The following is a 22,948-nucleotide window of genomic DNA, read 5'->3' as shown; positions in this document are numbered from 1 at the left end:
TCTCAGCTTGATGTGGATGGCTGTGTTGTGTCGCTCCCTCGGTCACTGGAGACGTTGGAGGGCCTGTGTTTGTGGTAACCCTGAGTCTCAGCTTGTAGATGGATTGGTGGGTAGGCGGGTGGACAGGTGTTTTGTGTTGCTCCCACGGTGGCTGGAAACATTGGAGGGCCCGTGGTTGCGGTTTCCCTAGGTCTCAGCTTGTTGGTGTGGATGTGGGTTGTGTCGCTCATGTGTCGGTCCATGGTCCATGTGTTGTGTCGGTCCATGGTTTCGGAAACCCTAAGTCTGTGGCTTGGGCGAAATACGTTGTTGGCCCGTGGTCCCAGCAACCCTAGGTGTCCGGCATGTGACCTTTGGAGGGCCCGTGGCTGCGGCAACCCTGAGTCCCAGGTCCAAGCCAGAGACGTTGCAGGTCCCATGGTAGTGTCAACACCGAGTCTCATGTTTCCGTCTGAAATGTTGCAGGACCCGTGGCGGCATGATGATGGTGTGTTGTGGGTGGTGAGGTTGGTGGGGCTCGAGGGTCCGACGTGTCGCTGTGACTTTCGTCAGAATGGGTTTCGCTACTGGAGTCGTATTCGACACGTCCCGAGTCATGTATGAGCTCTGAAGCCCTTTTGTTGAGCCCGTTGGGTGTGATGATGTGGCAGATGATGGCGTAAAAGCAGTTGGTGGTGTGCAGGGAAAGGGGCCCACAGGGGCACGGGCAGAAAGGTGCAGCGAACTGATCAAAATCATGTCGATTGTGGGGCCAGACACGTCGAGGAATCAGTAGAAGGGGGTCCGTAGGGTGCACAGAGAGAACATGGTAGCCTCCCACTCCGCTAGGTAGATGTCGGCGGGGGTGAATCGCTTGCCTATCACCACCCCCTTGACCCGCATGTAAGAGTCGCCGTTGAATTGGAAGTCATTTTGGGTGAGCGATAGCTTCAACAGCCGCAGGAGTTTCTTGTCCGGTTGGCCTGCTTGAGGGTGGCACTCGAGGCAGTTGCCCATCACGGCCAAGCCCAGCTCCACTTCAATGTTGGTGTAGAGGCTGGTGAACAGGAAGTCGTGTTGCACCCACCTTGTCCAGAAAGTCGCCCGTGTCCCTGATATAGCTGTTATGCCTCATTGCCAGCAGGTGTAGGTTGGCGTTTATCCATTGGGACACCCCGTAGGTTTCGCTGCCACAGTCAGAAATGATCGGTCTGCCAGGGGGCACCTCGGGAGGCACAGGCCAAGTAGCCGGGTACTTGTAGATGTTGGGCAGGAGGTAGAAGCTCCGGGCCTCTCCCCATCAAGTTGTCGACCTGTTGAGGCCGCGGAGTCCCGTCCTCCACCTGCCCGTCGAGCATACCTCTGATGAGTTGAGCCACATGTGGGAAGATCGGGGGCCCCCGGACAAGATTGCCCTCATTGCCTTTCCCAAGTTTGCGGGGTCCGGGTTTGTCGTTGTCACCACCCCGCCTGTCAAAGTAGACTGCTGTGTGGAGATGGTGGTTCCTTCCATTGTCTGTTGTTGTCGTACCCGTTGTTCAACACCCGCCCGTTGTCACAGTTCCTGTGACTGCTGTGTGGCGATGGTGGTTCCTTCCATTGTCCGTTGTTGTCGTACCCGTTGTTCAACACCCGCCCGTTGTCGCAGTTCCTGTGACTGCTGTGTGGCGATGGTGGTTCCTTCCATTGTCTGTTGTTGTAGTACCCGTTGTTCAACACCTGTCCACTGCTGCCGCCGTTGTGTCCGTTGTGTAGTGGTTATGCCCGAGTATCGGAGTAATGCCGGGGCAGACTGTGTCTGGGCCCCCTGGCGCCCAAATCAAATCAAATCAAATCAAATGTTATTTGTCACATACACATGGTTAGCAGATGTTAATGCGAGTGTAGCGAAATGCTTGTGCTTCTAGTTCCGACAATGCAGTAATAACGAACAAGTAATCTAACTAACAATTCCCAAAAAGCTACTGTCTTATACACAGTGTAAGGGGATAAAGAATATGTACATAAGGATATATGAATGAGTGATGGTACAGAGCAGCATAGGCAAGATACAGTAGATGATATCGAGTACAGTATATACATATGAGATGAGTATGTAAACCAAGTGGCATAGTTAAAGTGGCTAGTGATACATGTATTACATAAGGATGCAGTCGATGATATAGAGTACAGTATATACGTATGCGTATGAGATGAATAATGTAGGGTAAGTAACATTATATAAGGTAGCATTGTTTAAAGTGGCTAGTGATATATTTACATCATTTCCCATCAATTCCCATTATTAAAGTGGCTGGAGTTGAGTCAGTGTCATTGACAGTGTGTTGGCAGCAGCCACTCAATGTTAGTGGTGGCTGTTTAACAGTCTGATGGCCTTGAGATAGAAGCTGTTTTTCAGTCTCTCGGTCCCAGCTTTGATGCACCTGTACTGACCTCGCCTTCTGGATGACAGCGGGGTGAACAGGCAGTGGCTCGGGTGGTTGATGTCCTTGATGATCTTTATGGCCTTCCTGTAGCATCGGGTGGTGTAGGTGTCCTGGAGGGCAGGTAGTTTGCCCCCGGTGATGCGTTGTGCAGACCTCACTACCCTCTGGAGAGCCTTACGTTTGAGGGCGGTGCAGTTGCCATACCAGGCGGTGATACAGCCCGCCAGGATGCTCTCGATTGTGCATCTGTAGAAGTTTGTGAGTGCTTTTGGTGACAAGCCGAATTTCTTCAGCCTCCTGAGGTTGAAGAGGCACGGCCTCTTCCATGTTAGTCAATCATTGCACCCACACTGCTCGCGCGCGCCAACGAGCATCTGCGACGCCGAGGGCTAAAATAGAAGTCGTTCCTATTTCTGACGCAGATCGCGCTGAAAGTCCTGCCTCTCCCATCTCCTCATTGGTTTATAGAAGTAGGTACCCACGTGCCATCTCATTGGTTATACCCACGTTGATGATTGAAAGACAAATTTTGTTGCCGGTTGTCATGGAAATACATTGATAGTTTAGTTGCGTTCACCATATAAGTTCAACAATGAAAAAGCCTGGAAGGAGGAGAGATGACTAGAAACGATTCAGTTGACTTTTTATGTGTGGATTAATTTGTCAGAGGACCTTGTGCAGTTCAGGTAAAATAACAACTCAATGTTTATATCCCAGGACAAATTAGCTAGCAACAGCAAGCTATCTAAATAGGGCAAATTAGCTAGCAAGTGCAAGCTGACTAGCTAAATTGCCATACATGTTTAATGCTTTTCGACCAGTCTCCAAATTAATGTCCAAATTAATTGGTTCAGAGTTTGTTTGGATATTTTAACCTGCGTGTTTGGTGTGGGGGGACAAAATACATTTATGCGTGATGACACTTTAGCGCAGCCGGTTTGGGTTCCGTGTAAGCAAGTGTGCTCTACCTGAAAATAGTAAACAGTTACGATCATATACAGACCAGAACTGTATATCTTTGTGATTATGAGGAGTAGAATAGCCTTCCTGTACATAATAGGATTTATTGATTAAACTGTAAAAAAAAAGACAGCTGAGAGATACATCTGTACATTTGAGTGTTTTTTTGTTTGTTTTATACATTGTAACTGTACTTCTCATCTTCACATTATCACAGTCTGTCCTTCACCATGTGTAATGGCAAATCTTTTAGCTTCACTTCAGAAGGGCAGTCTTGTGCAGTGTTTTGTCTTTAGTGTTAAAAGTTAGCCATTAGTGCCTGCAAGGCTAACTGGCTGCTGGTCCGTTCAAGGCCGTTTCACAGTAAGTCCCAAAAGTCTACGCCCCAGTGACCAATTCAGTTCACTCCAGCCAGGTGCCAGACCAGTGGTTCCCAAATGGTTTTGTTCCATGACCCACCAAAGTCCTTTAGAATTCATGAGATACCCTCCAGTTATTCCAACAAGTTTCCAGCTCAAGCACTATCTTAACCCAGGAAGATTTGTCATTGATCTACCAGTGGATCCTCACACACACTACTTTAGAAATAATGTGCTAAACCATCTAATTCAACTTAAAAAGATTCCTCGTGCTGGTATTGAAGATGAGCTAGTGAATTTGGCAATGTGTCAAGGCTAGCGATGGAGAGTGGGGACTCAACACACCAAAGTCTAGTTATGCCAAATAGTGAAGGCCGCTTAGCAGGCTTGGATAATGGCAGGGTTAGCTGCAGTCGTTAACTGTTGATTCAGGTGCTCAAGTGAAAGCCTGGGGACACTGTGACCATCCTGGGCCCCTGGTCTCTTCCTGACCTCTAACCCCACCGTCAAGAGGGTTTAACATCCAATAATCTTTACGTAGGATATTAATGTGTGTTCAGGTCAATAAAAAATATTAAGTATGGGTAAAAAACTGTTTTAATGCCCCAAAAAATGTGATAGCTTAGAAGTGATAACATGTCAAATGTGTTGATCTTACATATGGAGAAATTACAAAAGCCAACAGGCCAAAATAGTTGTCACTAGTAAACAAACATTTGAAAGCGTGGAAAACTGTGTGGGTGATACATTCTCACTCTTGCATTTGGCAGCATCCCCCCTCTTCATCTTCTCACTCTTGTATTTGGCAGCATCCCCCCTCTTCATCTTCGCACTCTTGCATTTGGCAGCATCCCCCTCTTCATCTTCTCACTCTTGCGTTTGGCAGCATCCCCCTCTTCATCTTCTCACTCTTGCATTTGTTAGCATCCCCCTCTTCATCTTCTCACTCTTGCATTTGGCAGCATCCCCCTCTTCATCTTCTCACTCTTGCGTTTGGCAGCATCCCCCTCTTCATCTTCTCACTCTTGCGTTTGGCAGCATACCCCCTCTTCATCTTCTCACTCTTGCGTTTGGCAGCACCCCCTCTTCACCTTCTCCCTCTTGTATTTGGCAGCATCCCCCTCTTCATCTTCTCCCTCTTGCATTTGGCAGCATACCCCCTCTTCATCTTCTCACTCTTGTATTTGGCAGCATCCCCCTCTTTATCTTCTCACTCTTGCATTTGGCAGCATCCCCCTCTTCATCTTCTCACTCTTGTATTTGGCAGCATCCCCCTCTTCATCTTCTCCCTCTTGCATTTGGCAGCATCCCCCTCTTCATCTTCTCCCTCTTGCATTTGGCAGCATCCCCCCTCTTCATCTTCTCACTCTTGCATTTGGCAGCATCCCCCCTCTTCATCTTCTCCCTCTTGCATTTGGCAGCATCCCCCCTCTTCATCTTCTCCCTCTTTCTTCCTCCATCTCTCACAGGCAGTTCTTGTCAGGTAACTCGCACTGCTGTGAGGCTCTGCATTCTAGAGCTTTGCTCAGCCTGCGTGGGAAGTACACCATAGCTTTCTGTTCCTCGTAGCGGTCAATGTGTTTGAGGTGGACCACCATGTGCAGAGCGTAGGCCAGGACCAGCAGCAGGATCAGAGAGGTCACCAGGCCCATCAGGATGGCTGGGGTCAGGAAGTTGGCACAGTCGCTGGCAGACGCAAACTTATCAGACATGACGTTGAACGCCTGAATCTGGGGAGAGGAGAGGAAAGAGGGAATATTGCAAGCTGAAGTAAAACAATTAGATAGCTAAATAAATCCATCAATCAGTCAATAGAAACGGCCCATGCCCCATACCTGGAAGTCAGTAAACGTGATGTGCCAGTTAGCTGAGGTGTCGGTGTGTGAGCTGGGCACCAGAAGGGTGTCATATTTGTGCTGACTGCTGACATGCTGGCAGTGGTAGGAGGAGGTGGCGGGGGCGTACACCTCACTGGCGTTGAACGTAGCTTCATGGGTCCAATTGTAGTGGATGTGGACGCTGTCTAAGGTGAACCAGTTCTGCCCTGCTGACTCGTAGAAAATGTTGGACATCTGCAGCCTGATAACAAGTCCCCTGAGATCCTCCACATCTCCGAACTTCAGCGAGAGCCTGTGTACAAACACAGAGTATGTTGATTTGTTGATTGATTGCCTTTAGTGGGTAGATCCTAAGTGAGATATGCAGTGCTCATCTCATTGTAACAATATTCTTCTCCATGAATTGAATGTAAAAAATATATAATTCAAGTTCTTTGATAACTACATACAACACCCTAAGTGACGCATTCCTACATCATACTTCCGTATCATGTCCCATAGGTCGTGTTCCCCTGCTCAGATGTTCATCAACCAATGGTTGCATGCCATGCCATAGACTGTGCCATCGGGCACCAGATTGCTATAACATATGACGTGGTAAGCTGATACATAAAATACCTAGCCAGGCTTTGTAAGATCTGGCAACACCTGGGCAGAGGAATGCGCCCAAAATCACATGACTAGACTTCAAGATTATGTAAAATTCCAGAAAACAAGGTCATTAGAGTTATAAACTTATATTCGTAATTGTGTATTGATTTAGTATACCCAATGCCTTTTATTAAAATATTTGATGCTCAAGAACTAAGACACATTGTTGAAAGTTAGAAAAATCTCATTTGGACTACAAATCAGTGTGTCTGCTTGAGCTGAGGACTTGCAGGATGGTAAGAACCTGCTGGTTACAAGCCATTTGAAGGAATTATGTTAGATTATGCGCTGGGGTTTTCTACTGAAATTTGCCAGCCAGTACTTTTTTAAATGGATTAAATAATTAGTTTGTAGACTGGTAATCTGTCAAAATATGTGTAGTTCGTGTGTGTAGTTCTATTCAAACAGATGTAACCTTTTGACTTCTTTTGCTCTTCTTGGCTGTCAAATACATTGAAAAAACGCATATTGTATGTTATTTCACCCAGATACACGTATATTATTGAATATACAGTATCTTAAATAGCCATACTATCATGACTTTGTCAATGCAAATTTGAGGCTCATTAGCCTAACAAAACAAGGAATACATAAGTCAAATTAACGTGTCAGTTGCACATCGTACACAACTCAAGTACATGATTTACAGTACTTACGTAGCCTTCTCCTTGGTGCAGATGGAACCCTTGGTGTCCACAGGGGCGTTGGGTCCAAAGGTCCTCTCCGTCAGGTCTACGAATGTGTGGTTCTGGTAGCGGATGGCCAGGCGCTTGGCCTTGAAAAGGATGCAGGTCTTGCCATTGTAGGCCACGCTCAGGGGAGAGTAGGGCCCGTGGATGGGGGACTGGAGCAGCTTTCTCTTGCCCTTGCCATGGCCATGCTGGTTGAGGAGGTGCCAGCCATGCAGCTGCAGAGAGGAAGGATGGAAGGGATATTGATCAATTATATAATTGATTGGCAATGTCACCCACTGGCTGTGCCTACAGAAGAAGCCTAATTCTGATATTTTTTTGCACTAATTGGTATTTAATTGGGCAAAATATCAGAATTGGGCTGTCTGTGTATCCTGTTATCCAGGTAGTAATTGTTAAAAGAATATAACCTATTTTGGTCGATTTAATAGCCGATACTGAACAAAAATATAAACGCAACGTGCAACAATTTCAATGATTTTATTGAGTTACAGTTCATCAGTCAATTGGAATAAATTCATTAGGCCCTAATCGATGGATTTCATATGACTGGGCAGCTATGAGTGGGCCTGGGAGGGCATAGGCCCACACACTGGTGAGCCAGGCCCAGCCAATCAGAAGTTTTTCGACCCACAAAAGGGCTTTATTACAGACAGTTTCATCAGCTGTCCAGGTGGCTGGTCTCACATGATACCCCAGGTGGAGAAGCCGGATGTGGAGGTCCTGCGCTGGCGTGGTTACAAGTGGTCTGCGGGTGTGAAGCCGGTTGGACGAAATGCCAAATTCTCTAAAATGACGATGGAGGCAGCTTATGGTTGAGTCTATTAACATTCAATTCCATGGCAACAGCTCTGGTGAACATTCCTGCAGTGAGCTCGCCAATTGCACGCTCCCTCAAAACTTGCAACATCTGTGGCATTGTGTTGTGTGACAAAACTGCCCATTTTAGATTGGCCTTAATTTTTACAAGATGCACCTGTGCATTGATCACACTGTTCAATCAACTTCTTGATATGTCACACCTGTCAGGTGGATGGATTATCTTGGCAAAGGAGAAAAGCTAACAGGGATGTAAACACATTTGCACATCAAATTTGAGAGAAAAAATGCTTTTTGTGCTTATGGAACATTTCTGGGATCTTTTATTTCAGTACAAAAGCTGAAGAACATACATGTACACACGTCCATGTACTTTTTGCAGGTGCTGGAGTTGTTGGTGAACTCATGGAAAATCAAAAGGAAAATACCGCACACTGCTGCTCATGCTCCAGGTAATTTTATTATAACAATGCTTCGACCCTTAGGTCTTCATCAGCAATCCATATCCTAGCTAGTGGTGGAAGGTCCTATATATATGGGCAGTACTCAGTGAAATCACTTCCTGAAACAGGAGGTAAAAATATATGACATAGGTTCACAATATCAACATTCATTGTATCTAAATATATGACCATACACAAGGAATGTGATCAACATTTACAGTAATACATATACACAATATCCAATTAGGATAAAAAACACAATCATTTGGACATTTTGGAACTATAAAAACGGTTTCAAGTCAAACTCCTCGTTAAGACCAAGAGGATGTTGAGCTTGTGGATCCAGAAAGACTCCCTTTGAAGAACTTTCCTCTCAATGTCCCCTCCCCTGCGTGTTTCTATTCCAGTGTATCTCAGAGAACTAGTAGGATGTCCAGCTTGAAGAAATAAACAGTTTTTTTGTTACACCTGTACGAATATTGCTGCGGTGCTCACTGATCCGGGTCTTAAGGCTTTTACAGGTTTGGAATTTGCCTTTATTTTGTTATTACGAAACCTAGTGGCCACTTCTGGGTTTGCTATTTGATTTGTATTTAAAGGGTTAAAGCCAATATGGCGTGAGTTGAAATCCAATTAGAACCTAGTTCAAGACAACTCGGAAATGTTTGACCTCCGACTTCAATGCGTTTAACTGTTTCACCCATGAGTTCCAACGGTCTCTAACGGTCACACCAGCATGAGTTTATTTATGTGATGTACAATTCACTCACTGTTCCAAAATGTGATTGTTATGCAATTGAAAAATTAACCTGCGCTGTCCTCAAACCAAGGCACGCTGCCTGCTATTTAAATCTCGGCCATGCTTCAACTTGTCAATTTCAAATAATTTCACTCAAGGCTTTTCAGAGACTTGTCCCAAAGCCACTCATACATTTTCTTGACTGTGTTTAGCGTTGTTGTTGGAAGGTGAACCGTCACCCCAGTCTGCCAGGTCTCAGTTGTAAATGAGAACTTGTTCTCAACCTGGTTAAATGAAGGTGTGATAAAAAAAATAAAAAGTCTGAGGTCCGGAGTGCTCTGGAGCAGGTTTTCATCAAGGATCCCTCTGTATATTTGCTCCATTCATCTTTCCCTCGATCCTGACGAGTCTCCCAGTCCCTGGCGCTGAAATAAATTGCCACAGCATGATGCTGCCACAACCATGCTTCACTGTAGAGATGGTGCCTGGTTTCCTACAGACGTGATGCTTGGCATTCAGGCAAAATAGTTGGTTTCATCAGACAAGAGAATCTTGTTTCTCCTGGTCTGAGAGTCCTTTATGTGCCTTTTGGCCAACTCCAAGCTGGCTGTCATTGCCTTTTACTGAGGAGACGCTTCCATCTTGCTACTCTACCATAAAGGCCTGATTTGTTGAGTGCTGCAGAGATGGTTGTCCTTCTGGAAGGTTCTCCCATATGAACAGAGGAACTCCGATGTCAGTGAGCATCGGGTTCTTGTGTCACGCCCTGACGGTAGAGATCTTTTTATTCTCCACGTCTGTTTGGTCAGGGTGTGACTCGGGTGGGAAACTCTGTTCTTTATTTCTATGTTTTGGCCGGGTATGGTTCTCAATCACGGACAGCTGTCTATCGTTGTCTCTGATTGGGAATCGTACTTAGGTAGCCTGTTTTGCCACCTTAGTTTTGTGGGATGATGTTTTTGTACAGCTCTGTGTAGCCTACCGAACGTTACGGTCGTTTTCCTTTTGTTGTCTTTAGGTGTTCATTTTTAATAAAGATCAAATGTATGCCTACCATGCTGCACCTTGGTCCGATCATTTCGACGAGCGTAACAGAACATCCCACCAAAGAAGGACCAAGCAGCGTGGACAGGACGAGTGGACGTGGGAGGAGATCCTAGACGGTAAAGGACCCTGGATGCAGGCTGGAGAATATCGCCGTTCAAAGAAGGAGTTAGAGGCAGCGAAGGAGGAGCGGTGACGATATGAGGAGGCAAGTCATCGACGGAAGCCCGAGAAGCCACTCCAATTTTTTTTTTTTGGGGGGCATATGGGGAGTTGGCGGAGCTAAGAATGATGGAGGCCACTGTATTCTTGGGGATCTTCAAAGCTAAATAACTTTTTTGGTACACCTCCCCAGATCTGTACCTCGACATAATCCTGTCTTGCAGCTCTACGGACAATTCCTTTGACCTCATGGCTTGGTTTCTGCTCTGACAAGGCACTGTCAACTGTGGGACCTTATATAGACAGGCGTGTGTGTGCCTTTCCAAATCATATCCAATCAATTTAATTTACCACAGATGGACTCCAAGTTGTAGAAACATCTCAAGGATGATCAATGGAAACAGGATCCACCTGAGCTCAATTTCGAGTCTCATAGCAAAGGGTCTGAATACTTATGTAAATAAGGTATTTCTGTTTTACAAACCTGAATCCCAATCCTATGGCCTTGAGCCAGGTGGACAAACACAAATTGGCAGGTTACTCTCTGATAACAGCAGGTGAGTACAACACAGAAATGCCCCAGACTTGAGTATTGAGGTATTTCTGTTCTACAAACCTGTTTTTGCTTTGTCATTATGGGGTATTGTGTGTAGGTTTCTGAGTTAAAGATTTTTTTGTATAAGGCTGTAATGTAACAAAATGTGGAAAATTGGAAGGGGTCTGTGTACTTTCTGAATGCACTGTAGAAGTAGTCAATTTCACTGTTGCTTCCAATTTCCATTTGAGGCTTTACTAAGTTGGACAAAGAGAGCCCAAGCATTTCCCTGTATTTCCCCAGATCAAGTATGCAGACATTTGTGCATCTCCAGTCAGAACAGAACCTGCACTAACTTTTCCCCCTGGCACATTTTCCAGCTGGCACCCGCATTGCCTTCATTGTTGTTTTCCTTAGTAACAAAAGCTTTGGACATGTGTGTGTTCCTATCAAAGTAAGTGCCGTATTACATTATCATTATAGTTTCTGTATATCGTGTTGTTTCTACTGTAGCCCAGTGTATACAGTATATGTACGGAGCATAATATATTTACTGTTTTATTCACGTTTTAAAGTGACAAATCATGCATTCTGATTGTTGCATAGATTGTAATGGACACATAATGTGTGTAAATATATTAGCCTCCGCCGTATACACAAATGTCCCAAAGCTGAGGAAGTTAAAATGATCTAAAGTTTAGTCACTAATTAGACTCTCTGATAACCACTTCGGCCAAGCCAGCAAGGCTGCAAACCTCAGAGCAAAATGCGATCCCGACACTGTGATATGTTTGGTGTTTGCGCATTTTGATATAAAAGAATGGAGAGGGGTGCATTAATATATGCCACATGTTATTTTATGTCTAATTTCAAGACTTGATGAAATACTGATGAATTTGATGAATTCATTATCCACATGTGTGGTTGCACTGTTTTACAATTTCAAATAAATCTACCTATCATTCAAGTCACGAGTGCGTCTGGAAGTTGATGGGTTTATTGATCCCCTCGCCACTCTGGAAGCCACCCCCTGAGTTTTGTCAGCAACACGTGAAAACGGAGGGCCCTGCGAGCGAGAGGCTGGTTTGGAGTATCTGAACAGTGTCCTCTTGGGGGCGATATGATACTAAGATGCACAAGATCAGAGAGAGAGAGAGCTATATAGAAAGTGAGCAAAAAGAAGGAGAGGGAGAGCGGGATCTACCTTCAGTAATCTTCTGAGTGGGGTTTCTTTAGTGGGCACATAACCCTGAGTCTCCAAGCTCATTCCATCAAGACCACCTGACAAATACAAATAAAACAGGCAGATACTATTTAGCTCAAATATATTTGCTTAGAAATATACTCCCCAAATTGACATTTTACATTGATTCTTCAAGCTTTATTTGTGGGCAGTAGTTTGTAAAACGATACTGCATACACATGGCTAAAAAAGGGTTGATTGCATCAGGCCCATAGTCATGTTCAATGTGAGACAATGTGTGTTACTTACCCGCTCTGATTCTCCCAGCTGGGTATGGAACCTCGGTAACATAGTCCTCTTCTGTGCTGTAGAGAGAAGAGGAAAAGGTTCAAAGATGCAGCTATATGTCAGTGCACACTTCCTCAGAGTTGCCAGGTTCCAAAACAGCACACGTCTGTCTGTATAGGCAAGCTATACTAACAGTGGCCAACGTGTTCATAGCCGATGTATGGTGAGCTTTCTGCGTCAAAAGGCTGTCATGCAGGTGGCGGCTACACATTGACAATGGATGGGGTCGGTGGTAAATCTCCCCATGCAAAACAAAGCTTACTTTATTTCTTATCAAGCAGTGGCCTATAGTTGTGGCTGGTCATCTTATATCATCCTGTGTAGGCTGACCATGCAGGTTGTCTGTGGCATTTAGTAGCTTAGATCCCTTGTGGTTAATCTCAACCAGATCCCTTTAACCATCTAAATCACCATCATGGGCTTACTGAGACTATGACTAACCCCACTACTGTAGGGGTGGAAATGTATCAAATATTACCCACTACACTACCTCCACCCTCTCTCTCCCCTCACACACACTCACAAGCACCTGGTCACTCTAAGTCTGATAAGCCACGAGAGTTATGCTACAGGAGTGGCGTGTGTGTGTGTGTGTGTGTGTGTGTGGGGGGGAATTGGGTTCCATTATGAGTCTGAACACTTTCACTCTGAGAACTGATCGGGCTGGTGAACCACACTAAGGCACCATTAAATATAGGCCAAGATATAGAACAACCTCTATACAGATTCCCTGTTATGGGTTTCCCCTTATTTTAAGCACATGCCATGTGTGGTTCTGCGTCATATTGAATGAATGTCTGTGAGAGGAATAGCTCACTGGGTGCATTGCCTTTAACCCAGTTGACCACTCAGCGTAAAGTCAACATTGTGAGTGAACTTGCTTGGTTTGCTTTTATCTGTGGTTTGAATTAGGCCTACTTTATATTGTGGAGCAGTGCCTGGCATGTGTGTTGATTTATATAGGCCAACAATGATAGAGTTCACCGTCGTAACACCTACCTAACAGGTATCAGACAGACATGCTGTTTGATAATGCCCCGATCAGCTAGCTTTGATAAAATTATCTTCATTATTTCCTCTGGGGCATTTAATACCCCAGTCTGGGGCATTTTTGTGTTGTACTCACCTGCTGTTATCAGAGAGTAACCTGCCAATTTGTGTTTGTCCACCTGGCTCAAGGCCATAGGATTGGGATCCAGAAAGGGACTGCCAGAGAGGCACACATGGTTCAGTGGTCACCAGCCCTAGTCCTAGTGAGCTGGAACAGTAACTGTTGTTCAGGGGTAGTTGAAGGGTCTGGGGCGGTTATCTCTGGTGCTGCTACCCAGGTTAAGGTAGCCTTGGTCTGGCATAGATAATTCCTGGGCTGTTGTTAAATTCAAGGACAATTAACAGTCATTAAAAAAAGCTGTGTAAGCCCAGCCGTTTGTTCCTGTGCCAGTTCAGCGAGGTCAGCAACACAGGGATGGTGAGCCGGTCACATGGGGCCAGGTCCTCAAGGTCCTAAACAATATCTTAACCGCCATCGATAAGAAACATTACTGTGCAGCCGTATTCATTGATCTGGCCAAGGCTTTCGACACTGTCAATCACCACATCCTCATCGGCAGACTCGACAGCCTTGGTTTCTCAAGTGATTGCCTCGCCTGGTTCACCAACTACTTCTCTGATAAAGTTTAGTGTGTCAAATCGGAGGGTCTGCTGTCTGGACCTCTGGCAGTCTCTATGGGGGTGCCACAGGGTTCAATTCTTGGACCGACTCTCTTCTCTGTATACATCAATGATGTCGCTCTTGCTGCTGGTGAGTCTCTGATCCACCTTTACGCAGACGACACCATTCTGTATATTTCTGGCCCTTCTTTGGACACTGTGTTAACAACCCTCCAGGCAAGCTAAAATGCCATACAACTCTCCTTCCGTGGCCTCCAATTGCTCTTAAATATAAGTAAAACTAAATGCATGCTCTTCAACCGATCGCTGCCTGCACCTGCCCGCCTGTCCAACATCACTACTCTGGACGGCTCTGACTTAGAATATGTGGACAACTACAAATACCTAGGTGTCTGGTTAGACTGTAAACTCTCCTTCCAGAACCACATCAAACATCTCCTATCCAAAGTTAAATCTAGACTTGGCTTCCTATTTCGCAACAAAGCATCCTTCACTCATGCTGCCAAACATACCCTTGTAAAACTGACCACCCTACCAATCCTCGACTTCGGCGATGTCATTTACAAAATAGCCTCCAATACCCTACTCAACAAACTGGATGCAGTCTATCACAGTGCAATCCGTTTTGTCACCAAAGCCCCATATACTACCCACCATTGCAACCTGTACACTCTCGTTGGCTGGCCCTCACTTCATACTCGTCGCCAAACCCACTGGCTCCATGTCATCTACAAGACACTGCTAGGTAAAGTTTCCCCTTATCTCAGCTCGCTGGTCACCATAGCATCTCCCACCTGTAGCACACGCTCCAGCAGGTATATCTCTCTAGTCACCCCCAAAACCAATTCTTTCTTTGGCCACCTCTCCTTCCAGTTCTCTGCTGCCAATGACTGGAACGAACTACAAAAATCTCTGAAACTGAAAACACATCTCCCTCACTAGCTTTAAGCACCAACTGTCAGAGCAGCTCACAGATTACTGCACCTGTACATAGCCCAACTATAATTTAGCCCAAACAAATACCTCTCCCCCTACTGTATTTATTTTATTTATTTTGCACCTTTGCACCCCATTATTTTTATTTCTACTTTGCACATTCTTCCACTGCAAATTACCATTCCAGTGATTTCCTTGCTATATTGTATTTACTTTGCCACCATGGCCTTTTTTTTGTTGCCTTTACCTCCCTTATCTCACCTCATTTGCTCACATCATATATAGACTTGTTTATACTGTATTGACTGTATGTTTGTTTTACTCCATGTGTAACTCTGTGTCGTTGTATGTGTCGAACTGCTTTGCTTTATCTTGGCCAGGTCGCAATTGTAAATGAGAACTTGTTCTCAACTTGCCTACCTGGTTAAATAAAGGTGAAATAAATAAATAAAAAATATTATTTACCCTCTTGCTCTTTTGTACCCCAGTATCTCTACTTGCACATCTATCACTCCAGTATTAATGCTAAATTGTAATTATTTTTCACCTCTAGGGCCTATTTATTGCCTTTACCTCCCTACTCTTCTACATTTGCACACACTGTACATATATTTTTACATTTTTATTTTCTTTTGTGTTATTGACTGTACGTTTGTTTTTGTGTAACTCTGTGTTGTTGTCCCACACAAAGGGACAGAAACCAAGGGAATCATCAGTCTTTCTATAAATCATGGGGCCAATGTGTGGCATTGGGATCAACATTTCAAAAATGATTTTCTGGCAGTTCCTTGCTAGACGCGTATAATTTTTTGAACATACAGACATACAAACAGGTCATATTATGTATTTTCCATGTCAAGTAATCTATGCTTTAAGTTGATTGGAGAATCATTTTTTTGGTTAGATATAAGAAGAATAAACACGTTTGTTGCCCCCTGAATCTCATTGAATGTTTTGGCCGTTTGGAAACCTTGAGTGTGAACTGTATGCGTACGAAACAACCCCGCTTCAGGCTGGGGCAGTGGCTAAGGAAGAGGAAAGGAAGCCACTACAGATGTAGTGTAATGTTTTGTATTTAGTTTTATATGTAATGTAAGCTCTGTTTAAACGTGTTAACCCTCGCAGGGCTGCCGGCCCAGACGGCATCCCTAGTCGTGTCCTCAGAGCATGCGCAGACTAGCTGGCTGGTGTGTTTACGGACATATTCAATCTCTCCCTATCCCAGTCTGCTGTCCCCACATGCTTGAAGATGGCCACCATTGTTCCTGTACCCAAGAAGGCAAAGGTAACTGAACTAAATGACTATCGCCCCTTTGTACTCACTTCTGTCATTATGAAGTGCTTTGAGAGACTAGTCAAGGACCATATCACCTCCACCCTACCTGATACCCTAGACCCACTCCAATTTGCTTACCGCCCCAATAGGTCCACTGACAATCCCATTGCCATCACACTGCACACCACCCTATCCCATCTGGACAAGAGGAATACATATGTAAGAATGCTGTTCATTGACTACAGCTCAGCAATCAACACCATAGTACCCTCCAAACTCGTCATTAAGCTCAAGACCCTGGGTCTCGACCCCGCCCTGTGCAACTGGGTCCTGGACTTTCTGATGGGCCGCCCCCAGGTGGTGGGAAACAACATCTCCACATCTTCAGCTACACTGATCCTCAACACTGGGGCCACACAAGGGTGCGTTCTCAGCCCTCTCCTGAAAGGAAAACAACCTCTCACTCAAAATCAACAAAACAAAAGAGATGATTGTGGAATTCAGGAAACAACAGATAGTTGCACATTGTTATATTTGGTAACACTTACTTGTTATCCCTCAAACGGATGTGGGTGGAGCTATGTCTACATAAGAGTGCTATTATTATTTTTTACTCACAAAAGCTCTTATGAAGGCCTTGAGGCCGATACGTAAACCTTATTAAAGAGCAGTGATACAATCAAGAGCAGTGTGTGGGTTTCTTGTTTTTTTCTCATCTTATTAAACTGTTACCAAAGATAGCTTAGATGTGCCATTTGAATTGATCATTTATATTATAAAGTGGGTTGTTTGGATCCTGGACGCTGATTGGTTGATATGCGTGTTAATGTAATTCCACTGTCCTAAAGCCTGGGCAGGAAATTCATAAACTTAATCTCCCTGTGGGGAAAAAAGCATATACACATCATTTTTCCATGCTACTATTTGGTTTGCACCAGTTGGGGGTTGTATAAACCTACATGTCTGCCTCTACAACCTGTATAATTTTACAAATGCAATGTCTCCGCTGCCAGTAGGCTATTTGTTTTGATTAGGGATCCCCGTTAGCTGGTGCCAAAGCAGTCTTCGATTCGGACATTTATTTAACTAGGCAAGTCAGTTAAGAACAAATTATTATTTTCAATGACAGCCTAGGAACAGTGGGTTAACTGCCTGTTCAGGGGCAGAACGACAGATTTGTACCTTGTCAGCTCGGGGATTTGAACCTTGCAACCTTCCGGTTACTAGTCCAATGCTCTAACCACTAGGCTACCCTGCCTCCCTTAATAAAGAACACCCTCTGTGTTCTGCTAGACAAGTAACTCTTTATCCACAATATAGCAGGGGGTGTAAAGCCATAACACATATGTTTTTCCAGCAGCAGACTATGATCAATAATGTCAAAGCTGCACTGAAGTCTAACAAGATAGCCCCCCCCACTATCTTTTTATCATCAATTTCTCTCAGCCAATCATCAGTCATTTGTATAAGTGCTGTGCTTGTTGAATGTCCTTCCCTGTAAGCGAGCTGAAAGTCTGTTGTCAATTTGTTTACTGTAAAATAGCATTGTATCTGGTCAAACACAATTTTACTCCAGAAGTGTACTAAGGGTTTGTAACAGGCTGATTGGTCGGCTATTTGAGCCAGTAAAGGGGGCTTTACTATTCTTCCCTCCAGGCGTGAGGGCACACACTTTCTAGTAGGCTTAAATTGAAGATATTACAAATAGCAGTGGCAATAACGTACGCTATTATCCTCAGTAATTCAGATTATCCAGATTGTCAGACCCCGGTGGCTTGTCATTGTTAATAGGCAACAACAATGAAAAATCACCTCTTCCACACTCACTTTATGGAATTCAAAAGTACAATGCTTGTCTTTAGATATGGCTACTATACTGTCTGGATATCTATATATTGTCTGGATTTCGATATATCTGGATACCACCATAAAGCACATTTCTGCAGCATTAGTAAAGACGTGATCAATACATGTTGATGATTTCATTCCTGTGCTATTTATAACTACCCTGGTTGGTTGGTTGACTGCAACCTGGTTACAGTTTGAAGTTACTTCTTGAGTGGCCAGCTTGATGAATGCCAGTCAATATTTAAATCTCCCAGAAAATATACTTCTCTGTTGATATCACATACATTATCAAGCATTTCACCCATGTTATCCAGATAGTGACTGTTAGCACTTGGTGGTCTATAGCAGCTTCCCACCAGAATGGGCTTTAGGTGAGGCAGACGAACCTGTAACCATATTACTTCAACAGCATTTAACAAGAGATCCTCTCTAATCTTTACAGGATTGTGGTTCTGAATATAGACTGCAACACCTCACCCGTTGGCATTTCTGTATTTTGGTAGATGTTATAACCATGTATTTCTACCACTGCATCATCAAAGGTATTATCTAAGTGAGTTTCACAGATAGTCAGAATATGAATGTCATCTGTTACAAGCAAGTTATTGACTTCATGAACCTTGTTTCTTAGGCTACATATGTTAATATGGGCTATTTTTTGCACTTTTCTGTGATTCTTGATTGATTTGAATGATTTACTGGGAAGCTTATCAGAAGTAGACTTGCTCATGTTATTCATATTGGAGCTGATAGTGCAGGGTGAGCTGCATAAAGTGGTCTTGCTACTAGGGCACACCGCCTCAGTGATCCGGTAACAGTGTAACTCTGGTTCATAGGCACATGTTTACTGCATACAATAGCTGTAGGATCAACAGAGGCATTCAGGGCAGTTAGGGGGACATAAATTAAGTTACTTACATAATATAATAATGTACATTTGATGCAGCATTATGATGACTCATTGTCACAATGTTAGGGATTAGCTGAGCTGGGCTTGGGTCATAGATAAGTCATTGTCTCAACGCAGCCTTGAAATTGCGTGGACAGAGTCCAGGAGTCAAGATGATTTGGATGGACTCTGTCATTCTTGTAGAATATCTTCTGTTTCCAGAAGGTGTCAAAGTTATCTATTAAAGTGATTCCAACAGAAAACGTAAATACTCACAATTTCATTAACCCATCCATTAGCAATGTTCCCTCAAAAATGTTTTGTCACGGAGCAAATTTTAGGTCTGCTGAGTGCAAACTTGAATGTTGTAAAAATGTGCAACTTCCAGTGCGTGTTTACTGTGAACACTGTGGATGTGTCCGCTTTAAGTTACAGTTTCAGACAGTGGTCAAGTAGGCTTCTGTGGCTATTTGATCATAATGTAGGGCTACCAGAGTCGCCTACCATCAAAAACAATGGAGAAAATGTGTCTCATAACATTTTAACATGGATTCAGCCTACTGTAGAAGACCATGTGTGGTGTTCAATGTAGGCCTACATTCCATGAGACTTCTCTTCTGAAAAAAACATGCAGGGCTTGACATTAACCTGTTAATCCACTTGCTCTTCAGACAAGGAGGTGACTGAAAGTTTTATTTGAAGCAAGAAACCACTTTACAAAATAAATTGCATTACTATTACCATACCATTATTACAGAGAATCAGACAAATTATGCTGCTGGCTATTGGCTACTTAGCTTTTTCAAAGCACAACACACCATTCCATCTGGTTTGCGCTTAGTGGGACTATCATTTGTTTTTCAACAGGAAAATGACCCAACACACCTCCAGGTTGTGTAAGGGCTATTTGAACAAGAAGGAAAGTGATGGAGTGCTGCATCAGATTATCTGGCCTCCACAATCACCCGACCTCAACCAAATTGAGATGGTTTGGGAGGAGTTAGACCGCAGAGTGAAGGAAAAACAGCCATCAAGTGCTCAGCATATGTGAGAACTCTTTCAAGACAATTGTAAAAGCATTCCAGGTGAGACTGGTTGAGAGAATGCCAATATTGTGCAAAGCTGTCATCAAGGCAAAAGGTGGCTACTTTGACGAATCTAAAATACAAAATAGATTTTGAGGTGTTTAACACTTTTTAGTTAGTACATCATTCCATATGGGTTATTTTATAGTTTTGATGTCTTCTATTATTCTACCATTTTCGAAATAGTAAAAATAAAGAAAAACCCTTGAATAAGTAGGTGCGTCAACCTTTGACTGGTACTGTAAGTATTCCGACCCTTTGCTATGAAATCTCGAAATTGAGCTCAGGTGCATCCTGTTTCAATTCATCATCCTTGAGATGTTTCTACATCTTGATTACAGTCCACCTGTGGTAAATTCAATTGATTGAACATGATTTGGAAAAGCACACACCTGTCTATATAAGGTCCCACATTTGACAGTGCATGTTAGAGACAAAAACAAGCAGCGAGGTTGAAGGTACTGTCCGTAGAGCAGGACGGGATTGTGTCAAGGCACAAATCCGGGGAAGGGTATCAAAACATTTATGCAGAGTTGATGGTCCCTAAGAACACAGTGGCCTCCATCATTCTAGAAAATGGAAGAAGTTTGGAACCACCAAGACTCTTCCTAGAGCTGGCTGCCTGGCCAAACTGAGCAGTCGAGGGAGAAGGGCCTTGGTCGGGGAGGTGACCAAGAACTCGATGGTCACTCTGACAGAGCTCCAGAGTTCCTCTGTGGAGATGGGAGAACCTTCCAGAAGGACAACCGTCTCTGCAGCATTCCACCAATCAGGCCTTTATCGTAGAGTGGTCAAACCAAAGCCACTCCTCAGTAAAAAGGCACACAAAAGCCCGCTTGAAATTTGCCAAACGGCACCTAACGACTCTCAGACCATGAGAAACAAGATTCTCTGGTCTGATGAAACAAATATTGAACTCTTTGGACTGAACGCCAAGCATCACGTCTAGAGGAAACCTAGCATCCCTAATGTGAAGCATGGTGGTGGCAGCATCATGCTATGGGGATGTTTTTCAGTGGCAGGGACTGGGAGACTTGTCAGGATTGAGGCAAAGATGAACAGGGCAAAGTACAGAGAGCTCCTTGATGAAAACCTGTCCTTGAGTGGCCCATCCAGAGCCTGGACTTGAACCAGGTCTAACATCTCTGGAGAGACCTAAAAATATCTGTCCAGCCATGCTCCCCATCTAATTTCAAATCAAATCAAATCGTCACATGTGCCGAATACAACACGTGTAGACCTTACTGTGAAATATTTACTTACAACAATGCAGTTCAAGATATAGAGTTAAGAAAATATTTATTAAATAAACTAAAGTGAAAAATTTTTAACATTTTAAAAGTAACACAAGAAAATTACATAACAATATCAAGGCTATATACATGGGGTACAGGTACCGAGTCAATGCGGTACAGGTTTGTTGAGGTAATTTGTAAAGTGACTATGCATAGATAATAAACAGTGAGTTGCAACAGTGTAAAAACAAACGGGGGGGTGTCGATGTAAATAGTCCGGTTGGCCATTTGATCAATTTTTCAGCAGTCTTATGGCTTGTAGGTAGAAGCTGTTAAGGAGCCTTTTGGTCCTAGACTTGGCGCTACGGTACCGCTTGCCGTGCAGTAGCAGAGAGAACAGTCTATGACTTGGGTGACTGGAGAATTTGACAACTTTTTGGGCCTTCCTCTGACATTGCCTATTATATAGGTCCTGGATGTCAGGGAGCTAAGCCCCAGCAATGTACTGGGCCGTACGCACTACCGTCTGTAGCGCCTTATTTTCAGATGCCGAGCAGCTGCTATATCATTGATTGCATTGCATTGATACAACAATCATGATGCTCTTGATGGTGCAGCTGTATAACTTTTTGAGGATCTGTGGACCCATGCCAAATCTTTTCTGCCTGCTGAGGGGAAAAATGTGTTTTCGTGCCCTCTTCACAACTATCTTGGTGTGTTTGGACCATGATAGTTTGTTGGTGATGTGGACACCAAGGAACTTGAAACTCTCGATCCGCTCCACTTCAGCTCCATTAATGTTAACGTTTGGCCCTCCTTTTCCAATTGTCCATGATCAGCTCCTTTGTCTAGCTCACATTTGAGGGAGATGCTGTTGTTCGGGCACAACATTGCCAGGTCTCTGACTGCTGACCCACAGGCTGTCACATCGTTGTCGATGATCAGGCATACCACTGTTGTCGTCAGCAAACTTAATGATGGTGTTGGAGTTGTGCTTGGCCATGCAGTCGTGGGTGAAGCATGCACTCCTGTGGGGCCCCAGTGTTGAAGATGAGGCAGATGTGTTGCTACCTACCCTCACCACCTGGGGGTGGCTGTCAGGAAGTCCAGGATCCAGTTGCAGAGGGAGATGTTAAGTCCCAGGGTCCTTAGCTCAGTGATGAGCTTTGAGGGTACTACGGTGTGGTACGCTGAGCTGTAGTCAATGAACACCATTCTCACGTAGGTGTTCCTTTTGTCCAGGTGTGAAAGGGCAGTGTGGAGTGCAATAGAGATTGCGTCATCTGTGGATCTGTTGGGGCGGTATGTGAATTGGAGTGGGTCTAGGGTTTCCGACATGATGGTGTTGATGTGAGCCATGACCAGCCTTTCAAAGCACTTCATGGCTACCTACGTGTGCTACGGGGAGGTAATCATTTAGGCAGGTTACCTTTGCCTCCTTGGGCACAGGGACATGCTGGTCTGTTAGAAACATGTAGGTTTTACAGATTCAGTCAGGGAGAGGTTGAAAATGTCAGTGAAGACACTTGCCAGTTGGTCCGCGCATGCTTTGAGTACACATCCTGGTAATCCATCTGTCCCCGCGGCTTTGTGAATGTTGACCTGTTTAAAGGTCTTGCTCACATCGGCTACGGAGAGCGTAATCACACAGTCGTCCGGAACAGCTGGTGCTCTCATGCATGCTTCAGTTTTGCTAGCCTCGAAGTGAGCATAAAGGGCATTTAGCTCGTGTGGTAGGCTCATGTCACTGGGCAGCTCGCGGCTGTGTTTCCCTTTGTAGTCCGTAATATTTTTCAAGCCCTGCCACATCCGACGAGCGTCAGAGCCAGT

The 22,948-nt window shown here is 44.4% G+C and overlaps 1 protein-coding gene across 1 annotated transcript in view; it reads right to left on the bottom strand.

The window, feature by feature from the left end:
* Window positions 1–5,017: 5,017 nt before the first annotated feature.
* LOC112227304 (V-type proton ATPase subunit S1-like protein) overlaps window positions 5,018–22,948 on the bottom strand; it is a 20,852-nt gene continuing 2,921 nt past the window's right edge. Inside the window, exons 2-6 of the mRNA XM_042308123.1 lie at window positions 12,140–12,195; window positions 11,852–11,928; window positions 6,870–7,120; window positions 5,560–5,854; window positions 5,018–5,454 (exon numbers count right to left, since the gene is read on the bottom strand). Coding sequence (XP_042164057.1) covers window positions 5,188–5,454; window positions 5,560–5,854; window positions 6,870–7,120; window positions 11,852–11,928; window positions 12,140–12,195 — 946 coding nt within the window. The 3' untranslated portion in view covers window positions 5,018–5,187. The remainder of the gene's footprint in view (window positions 5,455–5,559; window positions 5,855–6,869; window positions 7,121–11,851; window positions 11,929–12,139; window positions 12,196–22,948) is intronic.

Source organism: Oncorhynchus tshawytscha, linkage group LG28 (assembly GCF_018296145.1).
Source record: "Oncorhynchus tshawytscha isolate Ot180627B linkage group LG28, Otsh_v2.0, whole genome shotgun sequence".
In the NCBI taxonomy this organism is placed as follows: Eukaryota; Metazoa; Chordata; class Actinopteri; order Salmoniformes; family Salmonidae; genus Oncorhynchus; species Oncorhynchus tshawytscha.
Note: the sequence above shows the minus strand (reverse complement) of the source record. Positions and strands in the feature narration are given on the sequence as shown.